The sequence below is a fragment of the Macrosteles quadrilineatus genome, unplaced genomic scaffold (genome assembly GCF_028750875.1).
Source record: "Macrosteles quadrilineatus isolate MER2022 unplaced genomic scaffold, UCM_ALF_1.0 Scaffold_9__3_contigs__length_116548681, whole genome shotgun sequence".
In the NCBI taxonomy this organism is placed as follows: Eukaryota; Metazoa; Arthropoda; class Insecta; order Hemiptera; family Cicadellidae; genus Macrosteles; species Macrosteles quadrilineatus.
This window is the reverse complement of record NW_026542602.1, coordinates 69,080,083-69,104,574: the sequence shown is the minus strand read 5'-3', so window position 1 is coordinate 69,104,574 and position 24,492 is coordinate 69,080,083. Positions and strand designations below refer to the sequence as shown.

The 24,492-nt window shown below is 35.9% G+C and overlaps 2 protein-coding genes across 2 annotated transcripts in view; one reads left to right on the top strand and one right to left on the bottom strand.

The window, feature by feature from the left end:
* LOC129002136 (coiled-coil domain-containing protein 186-like) overlaps positions 1–6,106 on the top strand; it is a 77,697-nt gene extending 71,591 nt beyond the window's left edge. Inside the window, exon 12 of the transcript XR_008491542.1 lies at positions 6,033–6,106. The gene's annotated coding sequence lies outside the window, so the exon portion shown is untranslated. The remainder of the gene's footprint in view (positions 1–6,032) is intronic.
* Positions 4,512–24,208, bottom strand: LOC129002134 (DNA cross-link repair 1A protein-like). The gene is made up of 10 exons (XM_054429734.1): positions 24,019–24,208; positions 19,788–21,794; positions 15,677–15,853; positions 15,069–15,209; positions 12,758–12,869; positions 10,068–10,211; positions 9,694–9,818; positions 8,488–8,663; positions 7,618–7,750; positions 4,512–6,203 (listed from the first exon to the last, which is right to left on the bottom strand). The coding sequence occupies exons 1-10, from the start codon at positions 24,134–24,136 to the stop codon at positions 5,989–5,991; spliced, it is 3,348 nt and encodes a 1,115-aa protein (XP_054285709.1). The 5' UTR covers positions 24,137–24,208; the 3' UTR covers positions 4,512–5,988.
* Positions 24,209–24,492: the final 284 nt, after the last annotated feature.

Genomic DNA, 24,492 nt, shown 5'->3' with positions numbered 1-24,492 from the left:
AAGGAAAAAAAATCCCCACAAAGACTGTACATCTGCGTGTGGGGAGAGTCTTCTCCGTCGCTCACCACTTCACAGACAAGATAACAAAATAAACAAATAATTATTTAAATAAAAGAAGTATTTTTTTTGCCATCTTGTTGGAAAAAAAACCGAACATGAACAATATTTGAAGTACTTGAATGAGGGTGCCAGTACTGAAGTAGTTTGGTATTTAGCCTAATTTAGTTTTAGAATCGTCATCGACTTTCATTATGCCCTGTACTGGGATCTGATGAGCTCTTCGGCAGCATCATCGCTCAGACCGAGAAGCCAGCGCCCGATCTTTCTGCTGAAAACCGTGACACTGTCTCCCTCCCATTCTCTTATCTGTATAGGGAGATTAGTGCGTATAATGTGGGCTAGATAGTGAGGGGTAAGAAGCTGTGCTTTATTGTTCAATTTGGGAACGGAGATGCCTATGTGTGTTCTAGATCTAGTGTCATAAGAATGTAGCGAATCGGAGAAAATTTTGCTTTTGTTATTTTTTGAAAAGGTTATAACTGTTTTTAGGAATAGTTTCCTGATGTTAAGGACTGGAAAATTTTGAAAAAGTAGGTAGGTGGGGTATCTTTGGTCTTTTTTTAGTATGTGTGTGATTATGGATTTCTGGGTAACAGCAAGAGGAGCCAAGACAGAGGCAGACGCAGCCCCCCACGCAAGTATCCCGTTCTGTAACAATGACTGGACATACGCAAAGTATACACACCTGCAATGGTCCACAGACAGCACACAACCAAGCTGTGAAAAAGCGAAGATCATTTTTCTTAATCTGTTGACGTAATCTACATGTGGAGCCCAGCTAAGTTTGTAGTCAATTATGACCCCAAGGTATTTGTAATTTTCGACTTGCTCAATAATTTCACAATGGCACGGCGCTGTCCATGGACCCCCGCAGCCGTGCAACCTGAGTACTCTATGGCCCGGACCACTGTCGCATCTAAAGTAAATGGGCAGACATTTGGACTTGGACACATTTAAGGATAGTATGTTGTGGTCAAACCATAGTTTGAGCTTGCCCAAGTCGGAGGACGCCCTGTCATATATGGCGTCCCAATTTGGCCCGGAGGAGACTAGAGCCGTATCGTCAGCAAATAGGAACACCTTTCCTTTAATTGATAGATTTGAGATATTGTTAATATATATTAAAAATAAAAGAGGGCCAAGCGTGCTTCCTTGGACAACTCCATAGTTAATGTCTGTGTTGTCACCGTTGACTCCACGTATTGCTACAAACTGTTTTCGACTGTAAAAATAGTTTTCAAACCAAGTTAAGGAAGTATCTTTGACGCCTAGTAAGTTTAGCTTTCTGAGTAATAAATTCCTATCGATAGAATCAAACGCTTTAGCAAGATCCAGGAATGTTATCATAACTTTATTTTTTTTACTGATTTCTTGGGTAATAAAAGTTGTGAGATCAAAGAGTGCATCCAATGTATTTAATCCTTTTCGGAAGCCGTATTGATTTTCTGTAATAATATTCTCTTTCTCCAGATAGTTTAAGAGCTGAATTTTTACCCATTTCTCTAGAATTTTACTTATCACAGGTAACAATGAAATGGGTCTGTAGTTATTAATGACAGAGTTTTGCCCAGATTTGTGTATCGGGATAACCTTAGCTAATTTGAAAATATCAGGAAAGTTCCCAGTGCGTATACTTGTGTTTATTAAGTGCCGAATTGGAATATGAAGGCTTGCATTTTCTTTAATAATTCTGACTGGAATGTCGTCCCAGCCTGGAGCTGAACCTCCCTTGATACTATTTATTAAATTGGAAAGCTGGGGCTCATTGACAGGCACCATCTCAAATACAGAATCAACCGCGTGGTCGGCGTCATCCACCTCCGGTCGTCCCGAAGCCGTAATACCCATTGCCAAATCAGACCCCACAGAAGAGAAAAAATTATTAAATGTGTTACAAATGTGTTTTGTTTCTGGGGGGGTGGCAGTGTCAGAGTTAACATCAAACGCATCAACCGGAAACGGCGCTTTGGCACTTGGTCGGCCAGCCACCTCGTTTACAACTGACCAAAATTTACGAGCGTCACCCGCGGATTCGTCAATTTTGGTTTTGTAATAATTAAACTTTATATGCTTGATTAGGGAATGTAATCTATTGCGATACTGGGTGAATTTATTTCGAAGATACAGGTTGAATGGTTCTTTTTTTAATTGTTTAAAAAGGAGATCCCGCTTTCTTATTGTAGTAATAAGACCACTAGTTATCCAAGGTTTGATTTTTGTATTTTTAGCGTTAATTTTAATATTTAATGATGCGTTTTCAATCACCCTGCCAATTTTTTTTGTAATTTGCTCGGCACAAAAATTCACGTCTTCACTTGCTAGTACTTCTTGCCAGTTTTCAGTTGTTAAAAGGTTATTGACAATTTTCCAGTCGGTCTTTTTGTAAAAAGAAGCTTCCATTTTATCATTATTGTAGTGTTGCTGCTTAGATATTTGTAGTGCAATGGGGTAATGATCAGTTAAACTTGACTGAAGGATTGCTGATTTAGTAAGGATTTTATTAGCAATTTTGACGAAAAAATGGTCAATGCAGGTATTACTAGCAGGTCGTGTTATTGAGTTGATGCAAGGTATAAATCCATATCCATACATTTCGTCTAAGAAGCGCTCTTCTAGACTATTTTGCCCAGGTGCCAAAATGTTGCAATTTGTATCACCAACTAAAACACGAATGCCTCGGAAATCTCGACTTAAGTAATAATGCTCAGAAACACCATTAATGAAGTGCTCAAGACTAGAGCTCGGACTACGATATACGGCTAATATGTCACATGGATTGCCGGCCCAGTCGAAGGTCACTGATAAGGCAGTGGCGACTCCTCCGAGCGACAACTGACTACAGGATGCTGTAATATTACTATCTAAGTAAATAACAATTCCGTCATTTTGGTTTATACTGTTGTACGATCGATAACAATTGTATCCATCAACGCTACAAAGATCACTATCATCACCTAGCCATGCTTCAGATAGAACAAGACAATTAAATTTAATATCTAACCCTTGTAAGAATACTAAGAACTCATCAATGTTTTTACGATAGCTGCGGATGTTAATGTGAATGATTTTGAATTTTGAATGTCCCACTTCAGTACTGAAGTACCCTCTCACATCTTTCAAGTCTTCAATTACCTTAAAGTTATTATTAATTGAGGCTTCATCAAATAAATCTTTGTTGAGGTTTACCATTTCCTCAAAATAAAAATAAAAAATATAATGTAATAATTAATTAAAGAGCAAGTACTTTAAAACAATAACGAGAAAAAATGTATATATATAATCAGGTGGTAGGCAACAGCCAGTGCTAGTCTGCCATCTAGCTAGGCATAAAAAATATGGATTTAAGTATTTATAAACAGACTTCCATAATCCAGACTTCATTCATATTTTGTTCTGACCCTTGCCCTGTCACGTGATGTCTGGCGATTCTTCCCATTCCCCATGTACTCTTCAACCCGGCAACATGTTCTCGCCATTTTCCCTCTAGTTTTTATTTATGTAAATATTCCCATACTTTATTTGTGGCATAAATTGAACTTATATTATCGTATGTTTATCTTATGTATTTATTTGTGACACACCTAACAAAAAAGTGAACTGTGCAAAGTTAAAAACTGTATTCAAACTGTTCTTGGTGCAACTCCTTTTATCTATGGTGCAACTACCGGTCGCGTATGCAAAAGTTGGCCAGCTATCATCAATTGCGTCAACGGTCTACTAGACATCACTTCAGTAAAAAAGAAGGTACCAATTCATGTTTCTTCCTATTTAAAAGTTTATTATTTTGTGCTCACAGTGTGTCTCTAAAACTGATCTTAACATAATATATCTCACACCCCTTCTTTTTATAGAGTCCTCAATATCGAAGTTTACCCCCCAATACGTAAATTTTTGTATTTCTACCATAAATTTTAAATTTACCGCTATCGCGCATGACAACAGTGACGTTTCCTTGACCGTGGGAGACGATAATATGTCTACACACAGCTGCGAGGGATGATCAGAATTTTCCGTGATCGCAGAAGACGATGATATTTATACGGAGCCGCGATCACAGAAGACAATGATTATGTCCACACGACTGTTGCAAGACTGAAGTGACATTACCGCGATTTACATTTTGCGGCAATTGCGGGAGACGATTACGATGTCTTCAAGACCACGGGAGACGATTACGATGTCTACACGACTGCGGGAGACACTATGATTTCTAAACAGCCGCAAGGGATGACCAGAATTATGCTGCGTTCATGCAACACGATGATAATGTCCACACGACCGCAGGAGAAGATAAGAATTTTACCTCATTCATTCGTGGAAGGAGTAATCTAGATTAAAATCAATTAAAAATTCTTTGGGTTAAAAAAGATAACATTTATTTGTATTGCACATTATTTATTAACAAAAAGACTTATGAAACTTATTCAGTACCAATAAATTACTAGGAGGAACAAAACTAAATACTTAAACAGGGTATCTGATAGGTAAACAACAAGATTTAAAAAAATCAAAGAATATTAAAATTAATTGACAATAATTGTTATAAAACTTATAGGAACTGTAAAATATTTTGTGTTAAGAGTATGGATGGAAAATAATGATTACACATGTCTATGCTACTTCATAACAAAAACATTCATTATGTGACATTGAATATCAACTTTATTTACAACAATAATATTTTAAAAAGTTATGAACTATTTATATTCAGCTATCTTAATTTAACACACAATTTATGAGGATAATTTAATTTTTGACATTAATCTCTAGATGTATACAATATTTACACAATAATAACTTAACACAGGTAACATTAATACAACATATAAAACTATGAAATGTAAACTTATAAAATGGTGAAAATCAATAAAATAAGAAAATTTAGCAAACTGCGCGTTTAAATAACTACAAAACAAAAGCAGTTAAATATTTCAAAGTAAACAGTTATAGATGTAACAAAATTATAATTGTATCTAGTATTTTATTTTTGTATATCGAACATAGGATATCTGAAATTCTGATATGAGTTTTTTCCCTAAGCTATCATTCATGTTAAGCCCGCTCACAAAATTCAAGTTATTTGAGGGGAAGTTCCCCCCGCCACTTTTTTGTGCTTAATGTTCTATATTGCAGATGATTGAAGTTTTGGAAAACTTAGCTGATGAAATATTGTTTTAAGGTAGGATCACGTGGAGGGGATAGATTTCTTTCCCTAACCTCCCTAAACTTTGTGAACAGATTTAATATAGTATTAATGGAGGAAAACACAATCTCACAAAAAATTATAAAATTTAAATGTTATGGTTGTAAATTTTAACACAATATTTTGATTCAGCTCATTGTGGAATATTTATTTTGGAGGGTTGATAACATTTGAATGTTTATTTAAAATTTAAAAAAATAGTAAACATTTAATTGTGATTAGATAAGTGAAATATAAAAGCCTTTACTTCCATTCACACACAAGGACACAAAAACACAAACACATATATCACCTCAAAAGAGTTATATAGACTCAGGAAGAACCAAATTGAATATTCTCACCAATAACTCAGAATTTACAGTTTTGACACAGAAAAAGTCCCTCATAAACTAACATAAGTGAAGAAAGTAAAACAGATGCACTGCCCTTAGATTATTATGCACCATGAACAAAAATATCCGCTTCCATGAAGCCTGATTATCATGTAACCACTTAAAAACACAGAAAAGTACTATATAATTTGACAAAATCACAAAACTTAACAATCTAAATTTATTAAATAAATATATATATCAATTTAATAAACAAATATCATACATAACTATGGAAAACTAGAATACATTTGGAATGGAGTTAGTGTAAAGTCGTAAGACATCATAATGATTACACACACACATAACGTTTTATTGTTTTTTCTCACGGTAGTTAAGCTATGGTGTGTATGACTATTTCGTTTTGAAATATTGAGATACTTTGGTTTGCTTGTCAGATTTCCCGTCGGTTTGAGGCTGAGGTTTCAGCCAATCAGAGAAGTGCTTTTCCATCTTGCTACGAGACGACGAGCTCCCTACGTTTACTGTTGGGACGACTTCATGTGGTTGGAGGAACTGTACAAAGTCTCGTAGCTCTGTGAAACTCGAGTGTTCGCTGTAAGGCACTCCTGCAAAGTGTTCAGCAAATGGCGTGAAATGTTCTTAAAAAATAAAATATATTGTAAGTTTGAAATAGATGGTTTTATATTCTTCATCTGCAGTTTATTGAAGACGACAAAAAATGTAGTGAATAGTTGCAAATTTGGAGTATGGAATTTTTAGTCAAACACAGTTCAGCCTGTTGGTCTGTATAATATTGTTGGATATTTAGGCCTACAGTTTTCACAAATACACACATCTAATCAACGTCTGATATTGTAACAGTGTGAGTAAAATGGACAGTCACAATCTCAAACGTATAGGTATTAATGCTGAAACTAGCAAGCAATATTGATTAACTAGGAACATGGTCATGGTAATATTTTTCACAATAAATTTGTTTAATAATTTTTATTAACCTAATACGGAATGGAAGTTCCAGTTAGGTTTTAGTTTAGAACAAATTCTTCAGCTGCAAAATTAATTCGGCCTATAACTGTTTGGAAAAATGATCTGAAGGAATTCAATAAACTTAAGACAAAATTAAATATAAAACTATAAATTACCCTCATCTAGGTGACTTGATGGCTATGAGAGGGTTTAAGATTGTTTGTTTGTTTTGACCTAAGGAATGCCCATGGGGTTCGGGAGAGAGTTTCCAAACACTCAGTGTACACAGGGTTTCACCATAGTATGTTTAATCTATGGTTTCACATAGGCTAGATATTATAATTTTGAGTTTAAAATATGGAAAAACGAGATTACACCTTACTAGCCTTACAACTACTTTGTTTACTTTGTTTGTTGTGTACAACTTACTTTGTTTTACAACTAAAAAGCTTTTTACAGCTTTTCAAATCAACATTTTAGAGCTTGGTGTGTCTGATAGGAAATTCTAAATGCTAAATACAAGTGTACTTGACACTTTTTCCATAAAGTTAGAAATTTGCTAGTAATTTAAATCATGAAAATGAAAATGGCTGTTATTTTGAATTGAACCAAAACATCATTAGAACTATAGAAGTATTTCCCAGAGTTTGGCTGTTTACTTACGGAACACTCTGTATAGCTACTGGTAGCATAAAGCTATAAAGACGATCAACATTAAGTTAGTACTGTAGTAAGTATGTACAGCTTGTGTCATATAAGCTCGGGCAGTATAGGCGGGGGGTGGTTGGAGGTAAGGAAAAGACCGCACTCCAAACATTTTTGCGGACTCACGGGGTTGACTGACCATGTTTCATATACGCATCACTTGAGTTGTGAGAGCAGTTGAAGCAACCCGCATGACGACTAAAAATGTTTTGAAGCAACCCGCATGACGACTAAAAATGTTTTTGAACCAGACTAGTAGTTATCGAAGTGTCAGCTTACGTGTCACAAGGTTTAGTTGTAAACCTACGTTGTTGTAAAACATGTGTTATGTTGTTTTAGTTGTCTTACCGTATATGGTGATGTTGTGATTGGACGTAACCTTAAACTCGTCAGACTTGGAGTTGAGCTCCCAGCCTGTAGGTTTGACTCCAATGACATGGGTGAAGGCTCCAGTCAGAGTGCCCAAGTGTTGTTGAAGACTCTGAGGGTAAAAGATAAAACAAAACTTAACATAACATTAACGATGACTAATACAATAGTTAAATCTTTTAGTTAGCATCTTTTATATCCAGGCCTGCAGTTTGCATGTGACATACCATGGGCCCTAGAGACGATCTCTTCCTTGTGCCTACAAAAACACCTGATACCCAATGCGCCCACCAGGCCCATTATCTAAAGCTGTTTATATGTTTATCCCAATCACAACTATGATCTTTAAGTAGTGATGAACCAGATCGAACTGGTCTAAAGTAGAGCGTGGAACTTCGGTCCCTGTGGCCTCAGTTTTAAATCCTGCCAAATCACAAAATTTTGCTCTTCCCAGGGCGCTAAGTACAAGCCCAGAATTTTTTTTCACATTACTTCAGGCCTACTTCAGGCCTACTTACTTCAGGACCTAGGGGTCTCATTACTTCACTTAGATAAAATCCATTGATGATTTGGTGGAATTTGAAACTAGGACTTCATGGACTGAAGCTCTAACCACTCGACCAGCTCACTCCCCGCCAAATAACCAATAGCTTTTATGCAAGTCATAATGCCGCATCCCTGGTCTAGCCTGAAGTAACATATAAAAAATCCCAGGCTCGTGCCTAGCGTCTTTGGATAAAAAAGAAAAAAAGGCTAGCCTGAAGTAATGTGAAAAACAATCCCGGGCTGGAGCCTAGGATCCTAGAACGAAACATACAGCTAATTAAGGGGCAAATCAATATAATCTACCCTCATCTGCAAGTCCTTCATGGGAAGCACGTGGACGTTGGCGGAACGACAATCCCTGACCAGTCGGGAGTTGATGCGGGGATCGTTGAGGCAAGTGAACACCCTCTGTTTGTCCGGTCTCGCCCAGACTCGCCAATCAAACGCTTCCGCTACTCCGAGGAACACCTTCTCTTTACCTGCAAATCATTAAAGGATTTCAATTGAATACAAAAACTATTATGGGAGCTTCATATATGATCAAAGAAACATTTTAAGAAACTCCTGTGTTCAGGTTTATTGGAGTTACGTACTAACGTAGTCTATGGGTGAACAGTGAACAATAGCATAATGAGGTTTTTACTTGCATTATAGTGGGAGGTTTTGTCGGATTAAAAGGTATGTAAACCTATTTATCATATCTACTGAGTATTTTTAACTCATTGTTATGTTTTAAATAAAGTCACTACTCAAATGATGACGACTAAAGATAATTACGATGTGTAACCTTAAGCCCTTGCACAACACTTATGGAGAATCACAGTGCCCAATACAGTAATTTTGACTGTGTGGCCAATTAGGGATGAGCATTTATGTTTTGTCATCCATCGATGTTTTTAACCACCTATTAAAATATCTATCTATTTCCACAAGTGAATTGTACAGTATGTTTTAGTGAAAATTTGAATGTTGGTCTGAACAAGAAATCGGCCCAATGAGAAGCTGATGAAATATTGAATAAAAATATCACAAACTGGATTATACTTAGACAAGAGTAGAGTGAGGGTTCTAAATTATGTCAACAACCGATTTCATTTGTACATTACATTTCAGCGGCAGCAATCCTGCTTCTGCAAGATAAATTGGGACAGATATTTCGAGTACTGCAGATGTGTAAGAGATACTGCCCATTTAAAATGTAAACTTTTGTGGCTAAGTTAATTAGTGAGGCATTAAACATACTAAAAACTTAAAACAAAATAACATTGATTATCGATGTTCTTGCTGTGAAAACATCAATGTTTTTGCCGGTCGTAATCGATGACGTTATCTGTATATCGATGGTTTTTAACAATGCTACCATCAATGGTTGACCTAACGATGCTCATTCCTACCTTAAATTCCTCTGAAGACACTGTGACCCAATAAAAGCAACCAATGGCTCAGGTGAAACTTTGATTTCTTTGTCAACACTAAATATTTGACTAATTATTCCCTTGGTCAACTTACCTATTGTGTAAGACCCACATACAACCAATGTTCTGGGGTGATCTCTGACATGTTTCCTCACAATCTCTACCACTCTGGCTATAACATTCTCTTGGGTAGGGAAGCAATACTGTGGACTGCAGTAGCTGAAACAATTCCCTTGTATTTGCAAAGTTATTGAAAAACACAAAACTATAAGTTAAGTTTAATTGTCAACATAAATCAACCCAGCAATTGTAATTCTTCAACTTTTATGTCTTTCCTATACTTATGCACTACTGTTACTTTCATGTCCCTTTTATCATGCACTAACTGAACGGTAAAAATGCCACTTGTGCTAGAGCTAATAAAGCCTCGAAACTCGAAACAGATTTAAAAACTAATCAATTACTTACGTGGTGTCCAAAAACAACTTAGAGATGGAGACACTTCGCAACGAAGGGTAGAACGTCATGGCTTTAGAAGCTCGAAAGTCTCCGACGTGTAAGTAGTTTCTACCGTTGGTGAGAGAGAACAGGAACATAGCAGATCCCGGACAACTGTGCAACAGGTTTGTTGATAAATAGTCAAAACAAGCACAAAAATAAAATTGGCAATTCGGTTAGATTAGAATATTCTGAATACTGTAAAGATTTCCAATTTAGTAGGTAGTAGGTTGGGACTTGGGCGAGTAGGACAGAGCACAAAGCAAGGTGAAAATTCTTGTTATTACCAGTAAAGTAGAAATGCCGCTAAAATTAAAAAGAAACAGAAATATTGATAGAAGCCATTTAGATTATGTCATTGTTGCTTCAAGGATTATTGCATAGTTCCCATCAGTTATTCTATTGTTAAGCGAAACCATAGACAAATAAAATAAATATAGACTGTCAAAGGAAGGTTCCACGATGTGCCGCTAGGAGTGCCGTGTAGTTACGGCGCACACTGCTGCAAGCAAGGAGCCGTATGTTACTAGCAGACACTGCAGTGGTGTGCGCTGTAACTAAACGGCACTCCTAGCGGTGAGCGCCAGAACATATGCTAACCGCAGCACTGCTGTCGGTCTAATTTATTCTATTTGTCTTAAGCAAAACTCAATATTATCCAGTATTTTATTGGTGTGGCTTAGGCTAAAATAGGGAGGTAATCTATATATATAATTCCGTAAGTCAAATTTTTGTAAAGAAATTGTGAGTGATTGGATGGCCGTAGAAGGATAGGAGGGGTCTTATTTTAAAGGTCTTGACGTGAATTTTGAGGGAAAACTATTCATTTTTCTTATTTTTTTACCATAAATTCGCAACAGAATAAAACTTTTCCCATTAAAACAACATGGGGTTTAATTTGTTTACATCTTTTGAAATTAAAACAGCTGTGCCACAGACTTATCCAGCTGTGACACATTTGGTTTACTTTTAGCCAGTCAACTATGAAATGTATACTATAATAAAACTGAAATATTGAAGATTAGTCGGAAAAACGTCTGCATTCTTTGTTTATATTTAAATCATATACTCAAGTTTCATTTTTTCATGCTTTTACGTTATTGTCGTGTTAAAGGAATAAACGACATAGAATAAATAATCAAAGAGTCGAAATTAAATCTAACTTCTGTTTTGTTTTTATTTTTAAATCATATGTTCAAGTTTATTTTAAATGATGTTGTTTTCTTTATATTTCTACACATTTTAAGGTTAAGGTTGTGTAAATATATACAACTAAAATAACCTATAAATGTTATTGGTTCTAAAATGGTGTATTTGCATTCCTTCGTAAGTAAATTTTTTTAGTGCAGTGAATATACAACGTAGAGTAATCATATTCGATCATACTTTTATAAAATCACCAGGGATTCAAGATGTTTTGCTATGTAGGCTGCTGGATATATATTCTTTTCATTATAAGTACTGTAATTAATATGAACGCCAGGGGAATACCACAAAGGCGGGGAACTGTTCATAGGAATGACAGTGCGCGTAGGAGAGCAAGAGTAGATAATGACGAACTTGATCAAGATATGTTACAACCCCTTTTTAGGAGACCCATGGTAGACGAGAGAAATGTAAAGATCCATGATGCAGGATTATTGGACCAAGAGTGCATTCAATGTAGTGCTCTTCATTTTAGAGAAGAACTAACGAATAATCATTTTATGACATGTTGCCATAAGGGACTTATTAACCTTCCTCAGTCAAAAACTAATGTAGAACTTAAAAGTTTGTTTGAAGAGAGCCCACAACTGTATAAATTCATTCGACAATGCAACAGTGCGATGGCTTTTGCTTATTTTTCAGCCAGTAAGAAAGATATTCCAGGAAAAGGACCATACTGTTTCAAAATCAAAGGACAGATTTATCGTTCAATCTCAGATTTGCTGCCTCAACATGATGAAGACCCCGTGTATGGCCAATTGTACATTATTGACACATCAACAGCAACAGAAATTCGTCAAAGGCGTCGAGAAAATAGTGACTTAAAACCTGAAATATTGTCAAAACTAGCTGAAATTCTATTAGAAAATCCATTTGCACAAATTTACAAAAGAGCTTCGGAAGAAATGGTTGTACAAGGTGACAGTGAATTAGAACTTAGGTTTGTAGACATGATAAATATGGATCGTCGTAGGTATAATAAGCCTACTGCAGATGAAATTGCAGGCGTCTTCAATTCATCTGAAGGCGAACCTCCAATGAATTTTTTAAATTCCAAACAGGGAAGCTTTTATTTATCCTCATTAACCACAAGACCAAAGCTACCTTAGTAAACCAGTATTTATTCACAAACAATGATATGTTTGCTGCCTTTTCATGTTAAACCACTGGAGTGATTCAAATTATTTATTGAAAATGACATCAACAAAAGCAAACAAAGAACAACAAACTGGTTTTTACACAAAAGATATGGTGTAGGGATGCCTATTCTGACACATAGATAATGTTATTCTGAGTTTGTTTAAATACCGGTATTGCAAAAAGTTGTTTTACATTTAAGCTTTTTAGGGACTTATGTCCCTACAAGCCACTAGTTCTATCTATTTAAAACCAAAACCGACAGATAAAAAACGGGTAAAACTCACAACCAACTCATCACTAGTTTTCTCACTTACTGGTTGGCGTCGAGAGCAGTGACTTCAACTCCACTGATGATTTGAGGCTGATTGAGGTCAATTACTTTCAGCCATTTTTCCTCTACTCGAAGCTTCGTTCGAACTAGGTTTGCTGTAAGTTAAAATTGTAAGAGATCATATTTTAATTTTGGGTGTTTGCCAAAAATTAAGAAGTGTCTTTTTTTAACGTTATTGGTGTGTTGCTTGTTATTTTAAGTTTTTCTAATATTTTGTAATTATATTTTTCATTCTTGATCAAGTATAAACGCATTTTGCCAACTGGCTACCAGTAGATATAGGTTTGTACAAAAACTGACCTTCAACTATGAAAGTTTAGGCTGACATTTGTCACATTGCAAAGGCTATTCTTCTTATCATTGGGCTAACTAATCGAATCCACTGAATCCTTGATTAGCGTTCTTAAGCTTTGTATGCTTCGCATGACACAAGAGTACCTCCTACCTTGATCATATTGGTTTCTTGAACCAATATGATCTAATTGATAATGAACAACATGGTTTCCGTGCTGGTAGATCAACTGTTACATCAGCGGTTAATTTCGTTGAAGCCGTGATAAATTCACTAGATAAGGGTTTAAATTCAGCTGGCATCTTCATGGACATGTCCCAGGCATTTGATAATGTAGACCACCATCAATTAATAGCTAAACTTGATAATTTGGGTATTAAAGGAGTCACTCTCAAATGGTTTAAATCATACTTAGAGGAACGTTACCAATTTGTGGAAATATCAACTTTGTCAAAAAATAACATCATCCAAAAAACAAGATCTAATTTATCAAAGATATCATCTGGTGTCCCACAGGGATCGATTCTTGGTCCTCTTTTATTCATATGTTACCTTAAAAATCTTCCAAATTCTCTAAAAGACCCAGGTAGTAAGATAAGTATATATGCAGATGATATTAATCTTAACACAACTGGGAAATCCCTAACTGATTTAGAAATGTCTGCTAAATCAGAATTAAAAAGTCTGAATCAGTTTTTAAAAGACCATAATTTAGTACTTAATACTAGTAAAACTAATTTCATTCTTTTCAAAACAAAAAGAGACAAAAATGATCAAAGTATTAAGTTAGATATAGATACAAATTCCATTGCTCAAGTTAAAACCTCAAAACTATTGGGTTTGATAATAGATGAGGATTTAAGCTGGAATAAACATGTCGAGTATTTAATAAAAAAACTAAATTCTGGTATATTCGTCCTAAGAACAATGTCATATCTCTGTGAAGGATCAGTACTTAAAATGATATATCATGCTCATATTGAATCACATATTAACTATGGAATTAGTATTTATGGTGGGACAAAGAAAAAGAATTTAAAAAAGATTTTGAAAATACAAAAAAAAAGCTATCAGGATAATACATAAATTAAAATACAACCAGTCCGTCAAATCTTATTTTAAAGGGATGGGCATTTTTACAGTTCACGCCTTATATATTTTTGAAACAATTAAATATTTTTTAAATATTGCTGAGACTCAAGAATTGCCTGTGCATAATTATAATACAAGGGGTAAAAATTATTTAGCTAAAGAAAAACCAAGACTTGAACTTTTTTAAAATAAACCTTCTTATATTGGAAACTATTTTTTTAGAAAACTTCCTAGCTTTTTAAAAAAAGAAAAAGACAAATCTAAATTTATGAAAAATCTGAAGGCATTCTTACTTGACCTTGCACCTTACAAAATAGAAGATTATAGTAATTTCAATTTAAAATAATGTAGCCTATAGTATTTAGTTTAAATGTTCTTATTGCTAATTTAGGTAGTAAGTAACAATAGACACTATTCATGTACGAAAATTTGTACTGTGTGAATAAAGACTCTTTGAATCTTGAATCTTGAATCTCCAGTGCCAAGGTATGCACCAAAACTAGACCCATCCGTTATTGATGAATGGGCTTTTTGAATAAAGGGTCCTGACTCCCAAAACACAGTTTTTCTTAAACGGTAACAAATCTACCATCTTGATTGGTAATGTAATAGTAATAATAACTGTGCATATCCACATTGTCAACCTTAGAGAAATGGAATTCTCTAAAGGCATTTTAAAGACACAATTCTGTCTAACCTGTTTCAGGGACATATTATGTCGGATCTCTGCAGTCTGCAGTATTAAAATAATTCAAAAAACTAAACAGAACTTATTTATGAAAGTTTACCATCTCATACGGAGGTATTCCAAACGTGTGCGACTCTACAGGATCTGGAATCTATAGAACGGAATCTCATAGTGTTTCATTTAACAAACAAATATAAATATGCAAACATTATAATATGTTACCTGTAATCTGGGTGCAGTAGATGGGCTGAGCAAAACTTTTTTTCAGGCCGATGTAGTGATCAGAATGAAAATGGCTGAGAAAATATATCTTGACACCCGGAATGTTCCAGTATTGGAAAGCATCAACAGCAAAAGGGGTGTCTGAAACATTTTAAGATATTCTTTGTAATCTATCCAATCAAATTCTAAACACTTAGTAAAGTACTGAGGTAACTGTGCATTTTCAGCTCTTGTATGTTGTGCCAGAAATGTACTTGTGAGGAACAATGAAGAGCCTGAGCGTCGAGCACTGTGTGGAAATTCCCATCTCACAGGGCACAGGGTTTTCCTTCAACATGAGCGTTGTAGTACAATAGGACGAATGGAGTGGCGTTAGACTTCGCTTTAGACACCACTAAAGTGTACTATTGAATGTTGGTATCTATGAGACGTACAGCTAAAATGTTCTTCATCCTCAGTTTCAATATTTCACCATGTTGCCCAATAACCCGACATTTCTCAAACTCTGCACCTTTCTGGCCCAATCCAGACTATGCCTATTAGGACAAGACTGTGGGGTACTAAAATTAGTTTAAAGGTATTGATTCAGTTGAGAGGTCATATCTTACCGGGAATCTTCTTGTAGAAGGGGCAATTGCGGAATGGTAACATACTGGACGTGTGTGAAGTGTCAGATCCCGAACACGAGCTAACCACAGTCAAACTGTCTTCACTGTCGATTTTCAGGTCCGACGGGTAACAGCTATTCCGCATCTTGCTCAGCAACGACTGCCACTCGGATTTGTCTGAAAATTGTTCGGTTAATTGTACATGAACTTTTTATCCACAAGTATTAAAATTTAACATTTAACAAAATAGCAGGAAACTACATCATTGAAAGAAGGTCATTCTAAAACTAAATTAAACCAATACTTCTAAGGATTTAGAGCGTACAAATTTCCATACTTTTCATATACCACACATTTACACTACTAAAACAATTTGACCACATAAATATTTTACAGTGATCATGAACACAAGCATTTTAAAACAAAATATAAATTTGAAAGTCTATCTACTTATATAATTTACTCGTAAACTTAAATAAAATAAAAGGTTTTAAAGAAACATGTTTGCCTATTAATATATCAGCCTTGACCTTGGCCTTGAACTTGGCGATAGAAGCTACCTTACTGATAACGCCGATGTCAGCTTCGTTTCCTGGATAATTAAGGCTAGGGCAGAGCTGCTCTATTTGAATGGTAAACCTTGGTCAACGGGAAATAAGTTCTGTTCTCTTTGTAATATGGGTGAAATTGAAACCACATTTCATTTCATCGCTATTTGTCCAATTTTAAGTAATCTTAGATTAACATTTTTACACAATAGAGTCCTTTCTGAACGGGATTATATTAGTTTTTTTGTTTTTTTTTTTTAAATGGCAGGGATTGGCGAGCGTTAGTAAATTATTTAAAAAACGCCTGGCAATACAGGTGGATTTTAATACAAGAATTTAACAATTGAGGAAAAAATATCAAAAAAAATTTAAATATCGTACTCTTCCAAACTTCCAAAAAAAAAAAAACAAAAACAAACAAAAAAATGATATAACTAGAGAAACTGGTTGGATTGTATTATATTTCTTAACTTTAAAATATTGGCCATAATTGTTAGTTTTAGGAAAGATTTATAATTTTATTTTAAAGGAATCCAATAACTGTTTTGATTTAGTTTTAGACGTGCCAACCCGGCAGACGACCAAGAGGTCATTGCTGTAGCGCGTAGGCACGTCCCCTGCGTGGGACGAATTATTGTGCACTGGGTATTTTGGAAATAAAGCGCTTTTTCTTTCTTTCTCTTTCTTTCTTTCATATAGATTAATTTTAATGAGTACTTAGGTTTGCTGCTACAGAAAAGAAAATAAGGTTCTTTTTATTGAAAAAGTTGATTGCTTAGTAAATAGTATGAAGGAAACATATTTTCCAAATTCAATTAAAGTATGTCCGTAGATAAGCGAGTTACATTAATTTATTTGTTCTCCATGAGAATAGCATGGTAATTTTAAATTTACTGTACACTTTTTTATTTATTATGTAACCATTAGTCCAACCTTAATCATACTAAATTATTTGTTTTTGTAGCTTTACAATATGGTTTGGAAATAAATGGAATTTTTTTATGGTGAAAAATGGGAAAACAAAAAAACAAAACAAACACAATTTTTACCCCATAAACCCCAGTTTCCATAGTCCGATCATGCTGGTTCGCAAACTCTTTAGAATAAATGTAGGTTTACAGGTGTGCCGTGTGTATGTGCTCAATGCTCAACGGCACTGTTTAATTTGTTGCGTGGTTGGTACTACTGGCCGCGTCTGCTGGACGTTCGTCGGATGACATTTTGTGGCTCCCGTTTTTCAGACTTTGGGTTTGAGATTGTTCCAAAACTACGGGGTTTTCTTCCGGAAGAGTTTTCTTTTGTGAACCCTGAAGTTTTACCTTCATAGGTCCCTTTCCATCATCGTCAGCATGACGTACTTTGGCTAAGAGTTTTCATACCACGGGTAAGTTGAATTCGCCAGGCCTAGTCCTCGCTTATTTCATTTTGTTTCATTTTTCACTGTTTCACTATTGTTCAGAAATGTTTTATAGAGTCATTTTGATGTTTATTGTACTGTTTTCTGAGAGTTTCGAGTCCACTAGATAACACATGTGCATGCCTCGTTGAGTTAACTTTGTCAGTACAAGTGATATTAAAAGTTGAGCCAATTTTCATGTTTAAGGTTAAAAGACCAAGTTAAAGTGTTAACGTCATTTTTGTGTAATTTTTGAGTCATTTTGTGTAATTTCTGTGTTTAACTGTGAGCTGGTCTGGACCCAATCATGTCAAAAGTTTCTAGGCTAGTTCTAATTTTGTTTGTGCTAGTAACTTTTGCTAGCCTAAATTGTTGCTCTGGTCAATTACAGTAGCCTAGCCAAGATAATAACTTAAATATCCATTTTGTTTGTCCTAAACTTGTGAATAGTAAGCAAGCACATTCATGCACTTTTATTCATGTGGGATCATGTTACCTTTCTCTAGAGAACCATGTTGATTAGGCTAGACTACAGAACAACTTTGTAAAAATGTGGTCGCTGACTGCAGGTAAAGAGAATGTTTTACGCCCTTTGAATTATTCAGGCCTAGTGCAACCTAAATATATGGACTCCGAGACATGTTAGCTTAATTAGGCCAGGTCAGTGATCTATACTTTGTATCAGGGTCGGCGACTCCACTTGAAACCTGCCACCATTAGAATGCTAACAACTGCACCACGATGAGCCTTCTCCCGGGCGGATGGGACTGCGTCACACCACTGACTGTGCACCACCACCCACTGATGGTGACACCTACGCAGCTAGGCCTATGTCTACTCCGGCCTAATACCGTGCTGCAGTGTCTGGGAAGCGGCCACCATGATCTCGGCCTACTTCTACTTCCTGCTAACTCACCTGGATACCAGCAAGGTTTTACGGTCAGGTCAGTCCAGTCCATTTGGAGAGTCTCATCCATCATGAAGAAATCTCACTCAACATAGGCTTTTATTTAACTTATATAACAAAATCTGTAATCTTTTTACCTGCAATTTAACTAATTAGTTTTTCCTCTCTAAATTTACTTACTTAATATTTTTTCCAATTTTAAATTCTATTCCTTAATTCTGTTTCACACCCCTTGATTGAGGGTAAAACCCTTTTTTTTTGCCCTTGACGGTTAATTTTAACCGCTTGGAATATATTTTTGCGAGGCGACCACATTTGTTGATATGTGTAAATGTTTTTCATGTTCGTTTAAATGTAAAAATTATTTATTTTAATGTAGGCCTAGGACTAAAGGCATTAAATTAATTGTTTTAAATGATTTTTATAAGGTGGCCACCTAAGCTAATTTGTTTTAAATTTGTTTGAGTCAGTATACTAAATGCTTTTGCAAAATGTCACTTACGCCTAGTGTCACTTAACTCGATTTTCATTTTTAAATTAAATTGTATTTTTATTAAAGAAATTTTTAAATGTTTTAAAAGCTTTAACTTAATTATTATCTTGGCTAGGGCAATGTGTTATTTATTATTGTTATTTAAGAATCATTGTTGCATTTATATGTATATATTAGAATGAATAAATTTAGGGGATTTGTGTCCAGCCAGCTCTTGTGTTGTTATTGTTGGTCCTCCACCTCAGCAATATTGTGCCGGAATCCCACCATTGATTTTGCGCTTCCAAGGGGTTCACCCTTTTGATCAATGGAGTTGGGAATTCGGTTACACAGGTTTATACCAAACTTCATCAAAATCGGATGAAATTTGGTGAAAGAAACATCAAATTTGCCCGAGTTATTGCACTAACGGACACTTAGGCCTATATATGAGTTTGATCGGAGGGTGTTTTTGGCATCTGGGGACCTCAAAACGAAAAAGTAAATTGGTCCCAGGTCTAGGTCTCACCGTGAGACCTACTTTTAGCTTATTTCCTAAATGGAAAATTCACTAAAACTAATGAGCAATATTCATTTCTCACGGGGATTTTTTTACACCTACCATCCTGCAATAAACTAAAAATAAAAACTTTATGAATCCAGTAATTAAGTGGATTAAGATACGTACAGAAAAAAACGGTACATTGGGAGTTCAATGAATATCAGTTATCTTAGCCTTAAAACCTCTTAAACACTGTTATACTTTATTATAGTAGTAAGTTACTTACCATCACTGTCGGTGGTATCAAGCAAACCCAACGTAGAAGCTTTAAATGCCGTTTTGGTTTTCACTGGACTTTTTATTAGCTTAGGCGAAGATTTCTTGGGGGATATTTTTTTACTTCTAAACAGTAATTTTTCCCTCACTGAAATTTCACTACTACTCGAACTACTACTGAGACAAGTACTTTCTTCACTCAAAGACGACAATGATTTTACAACATGTTTTTTACTGGGAGATTTTTTGTCTTTTCTCGGAGATACTTTGGTTCTTCTAGATTTGGATATGGAATTTAAATCCGATTCTTCCGAATAAGACGGGTCTGAAGATCTAGACTCTGAATAAGACTCGCTAGAAGAGTAGGTTGATGATTTGGAGGAAGCCGTCAGCTGATCAGTGGATTGTGCGGAGAGAGCAGAGTCAGAACGCATAGAAGAATTAGTTTTTTCACTGGGTACAAATGAAATATCTGTGTGAGCAGATGATTTTCCCGAGTCTGACTCATTATCAGAAGCTTCCGTAATTGCAGTGTCCATTAAATTGTTGTTTAACAAAGATTTACCATTCAAATACGCTGGTGATTTGCTGGAAATGCGTAGTACCTTACCGGCTTTTACTTTGCCTTTAACACTAGTCATTTTACTCAAAGCTGTCTCTGGTTTTTTCGATACCAGTTTAGACAATGGAATATCAGAGTCAGAACTTGAGCTCAAGAAGTTTGATGACTTCCTCCGAGTAACAACCCTTCTTCGTGAAGTGGGAGGAAGTAGGAACCTTTCGCTGTCACTCTCTCCGTCAGTTTTTTCTTGATCAATTGATGAGACTGTGGAGTTAGTTTCGTTACCTGAATATTCACTACAGCTGTGCACCGTTGTTGCAGGTGAGTCTAATTTTGTCTCTATTGTTTTTAGTAGCTCTTTATCAAGCATAGATCCAGGTATGATGTCATCAAAATCTGTATTGTAGAGTGACCCATTCGCCTCACTTTCAATACCATCTTTTACAGGTTTATTGTTTTTAGTAGTAGAAAAGGGTTTTGATTGTGATAATATCTCGTCATGGACTTTCAATCTTTCAAGGGTCAAAAGAGGTTGTTTAAGAACTAAATTACTATGTTGTACTTTATCATGAACATCCTTAGGACATGAATTTGTCTTTTCACCATTTGTCTTAGAACTTCCTGAATTAAAAATCATAGAAGAGTCTTTTTCCAAATTACCGTTTTGTACTGCATTACACTCTGTAGTAGGCTGGGAATTTAAATTTTCTTCATGTATTTTTACATTATCAAGTGTCAAAACAGGTTTTCTTAACACTACTTTAATTTTTTCCCCAGAAGACTGTTCATTGCTGCTTTCAGACGCTGTTTCAAACTCCGAATCAGCATTGCTTGGTCCAGAAGTTGTAACACTAAGACTAGAAAGTGAAGCAATTGATCTTGACTTTGTAAATCTTAACTCATCACTAGCATTTAAACTAACATTTACTACTGTTGGTTTAATTGTTGATGGCTCACTAAGTTTAGTGTTCTTTTTTCTCTGAGAATCGCCCTTGGGATCACTATCACAGTTTTCTTTCAATATTGTTGTCTCCTCTTCCAGCGGTGAGTCAGTATTCGATTGGTTTGTAATGTTGTCCAATTTTTTCTCTAAGGACACAACCCCTGAGCTAGAGTTATTTTTATTAGAACAAGACTCTTTTATTGGTTTCTCATTAAATTTTAGATTCCTACGTGGTTTTTTAACTTGGACCATAAGCTCAGAATCTGATTCTTCATCGCTTGCAACAACAGTTTTATTGCTATTTGATTTTTTTGGAGTTGATTTTTTCTTCTTCCTGGGTGAAGATCTCTTAGGTTGTTTGGGGGGAGATTTACGTTTCTTGGGAGAGGGTTTTATTTCAATATTTGGAGGTACAAAATCGGATGAAGAACGATATTCAGCCAACAAATTGTGTCTGTAATCTCGGTAGTGGAAAATATCAGTGCTCAAACAGTGGACTCCCTGAGGACATTCTGGAAAAAAATTAACTGATTACAGAATTTATACTAGTACCGTAAGTAAAAATATACAAACATACCCTATTGAACTTTTATACTAATAAAATCTTTCACTTAACACGATCACTGTGAGCGCCAACTTATTTTAAGTCAGCACCACCTTAGCTCTGCTAAGTTTATGTGGAGTGTGCCAACATTAGAAGGCGTTTAAAAACGATCTTAAATGGCTACATTTAAACTAAGCCATTGACGAGGGTAGTTGTTATTGTGAGCGCCACCAGTTTAACACCACCATCTCTTAACGTAGGTAGTACAAATGGCTGCACTTTACTTTAGGGCCTACACTCATTCGAATGAAAAAATTGACTTTTCGATTGTTTTATTCAATATGTCGTTTTGTTAGGTTAGGTTGACCTTGCCTAACTAACCAAACGATATATCAAATGAAACTATCGATTAATCGATATATCGATCGATATTTTTATTCGAATGAGTGTAGGACCTAAAGTAAAGTGATAGCACATGGCATATGGCCTAGCCTAGACATATTAATTATTAGCAATGAAAGTGTTTCAATGCACTTTCACAGAGGTTAAAATGTTGTAAACGCTAGAGAATAACTTCGCTACCCGTTTAAGTTAGGCCTAGGCTACTAGGTCTATTACCAGTGAAGGCGATAAGAGCCCGCGGGCCCCCCGCAAGTTTGTTCACCGGGCCCCCTCCCAATAATCTAAAAAAATATTATATCACATGAACCGCCTAAACTTGCACTTAAGCTTGGTACGGCGTCTCCCGAGGCGTCATCATCGTCTTCCATTATGGCGGCAAAATGACCTATGACATCATCAGATAACAACATTATCATCTCCCGCGTTCACGGCCCAATCCCTAATATCTCGCGCCCCGCGACCCGTGGTGACGGGGAAATAATTTTTTCCGCATTCGCGGCAAAATGCTAAATACATCTCGCTCGCAGAAAAACGTCAATAACATCTTCCGCAATCCGGCAAAATATTGAACGTCTCCTGCGGCCATGGAGACAACGTCATCGTCACCCGCAGGGAAATGTTATTGTCAATATCCGTGATCGTGGCAAAAACGTAGGCCTAATCTTTCAATTTCGTCAGCGTGATCCTCGCGGACATAAAAGCTTTAATTTTAATTGGGCATTATTGTACTGAGAAAATCGGCTTGAGCTTGATTTTCTGACTTTGTGCTTGATCCCTCAAGCTTATATATAGGCTCTGCTTGAGTGCTCGGCTCGAAAATCAACATTATATAAAAATCAACAGTTTCCAAAGCAAACCGATCTTGAACCGCCTAGGTAAAATTTTTTACCTGACTCGAAGTAAACAAATCTAAAGTGCGAAGTAAACAAACCTAAAGTGCAGCCTCCTAATAGTAAGAAATGAAGTGAAATGAAAATCCTTCTTTAGCGTCAATGAAAGAATGGAATTATTTATTAGCTAGTGCATCAGGCACCTAGGTTAATTCGCCGATTTGATCGTAAAGAATTGTCAAATTTATTAAGTTAAATCAGCATTGAGGGCCCTCTCTGGTGTGCCCTACCGGGGCCTAGGAGGATTAACATTAATGTTTTATCCTCCTAGGCCGGGGACACATTGGTTCTAAATACAGCCCTATTATAAATAGCGCCTTCACGCAGTCCATGAGGACTGTTGATGCAACCATGCAGGACTGATGACAATTCTTTTACTTAGGTTGGTGAGAGTTTATATCAATCAGCCAAAATAATAGTGTCAGTTTTAAGCTGTTGTAAACTACTTGTCCTAGTGACTCTTACTAGGTTTAACAAATTTTCGGCATAAAAAAACTTATGGTCATTTTCATATAAATATTGTTATGATAGGGGGCCTGAAAAATCCCAGTCAGGGCTCACGGGCCCCTATAGCTCGCGGGCCACCCCGCACCACAGGCCCGCTATCGCCGCCACTGTCTATTACAAAGAGGTGAATAATACATTTTTAGCCAAGGATAGTTTTTAGTTTATTATATAAGTCCAGGGCCTAAGAGGGTAACAGTAGGTAAATAAATAGGCTAGGCCTAACCAAACTTATGAGCTTAAACAAAGTTTAGGCGAATTAAGACTAAGAAATAACTAAATTTGTAAGCTTTCAAAATGTGGTATCATAATCTTAAATGTGTAACAAAGTTATCATTTATGCAAAATTAATTATTACGGGTGTATTAAATTGTAATTGTATTGATTGTCACTAACCTTCAAGTTCACCACTATCACTTCTTGACATACACATTGAGACATGCACATCAGGCTGGATGTTGATAGCTTTTAATGGCAATTGGCAAATTGGACAGTAAGTAAATTGATCACACATAGCTAATTATTATTTCATATCCTTAGCTTCAAAATCATTAATAATGTTGTGGATCAGACAAACAGGTTAAGTCTCAGAGAATCTGTCAAAAACGTCAAACGCGCGCAGGCAGACGGCAGACATGAAAACTCACAATCACACAATCACAATACCAAAAAAAAGAAGAAACAAAAATTACAAATCTCCCGCGCCGCCGCGCTGCTTAGCCAGCCCAGACCACAGCGTATTGTTTGGAACTGAAAAGAATTGAGCATTGATCAAAAGCTTTAAGACGTACAGTCATAGTTGTGTAAAATAAAAGTCGAAAGTTAACACTAGTAAGGGAGGCCGAAACTACCAAATCCGCATTCCTCACA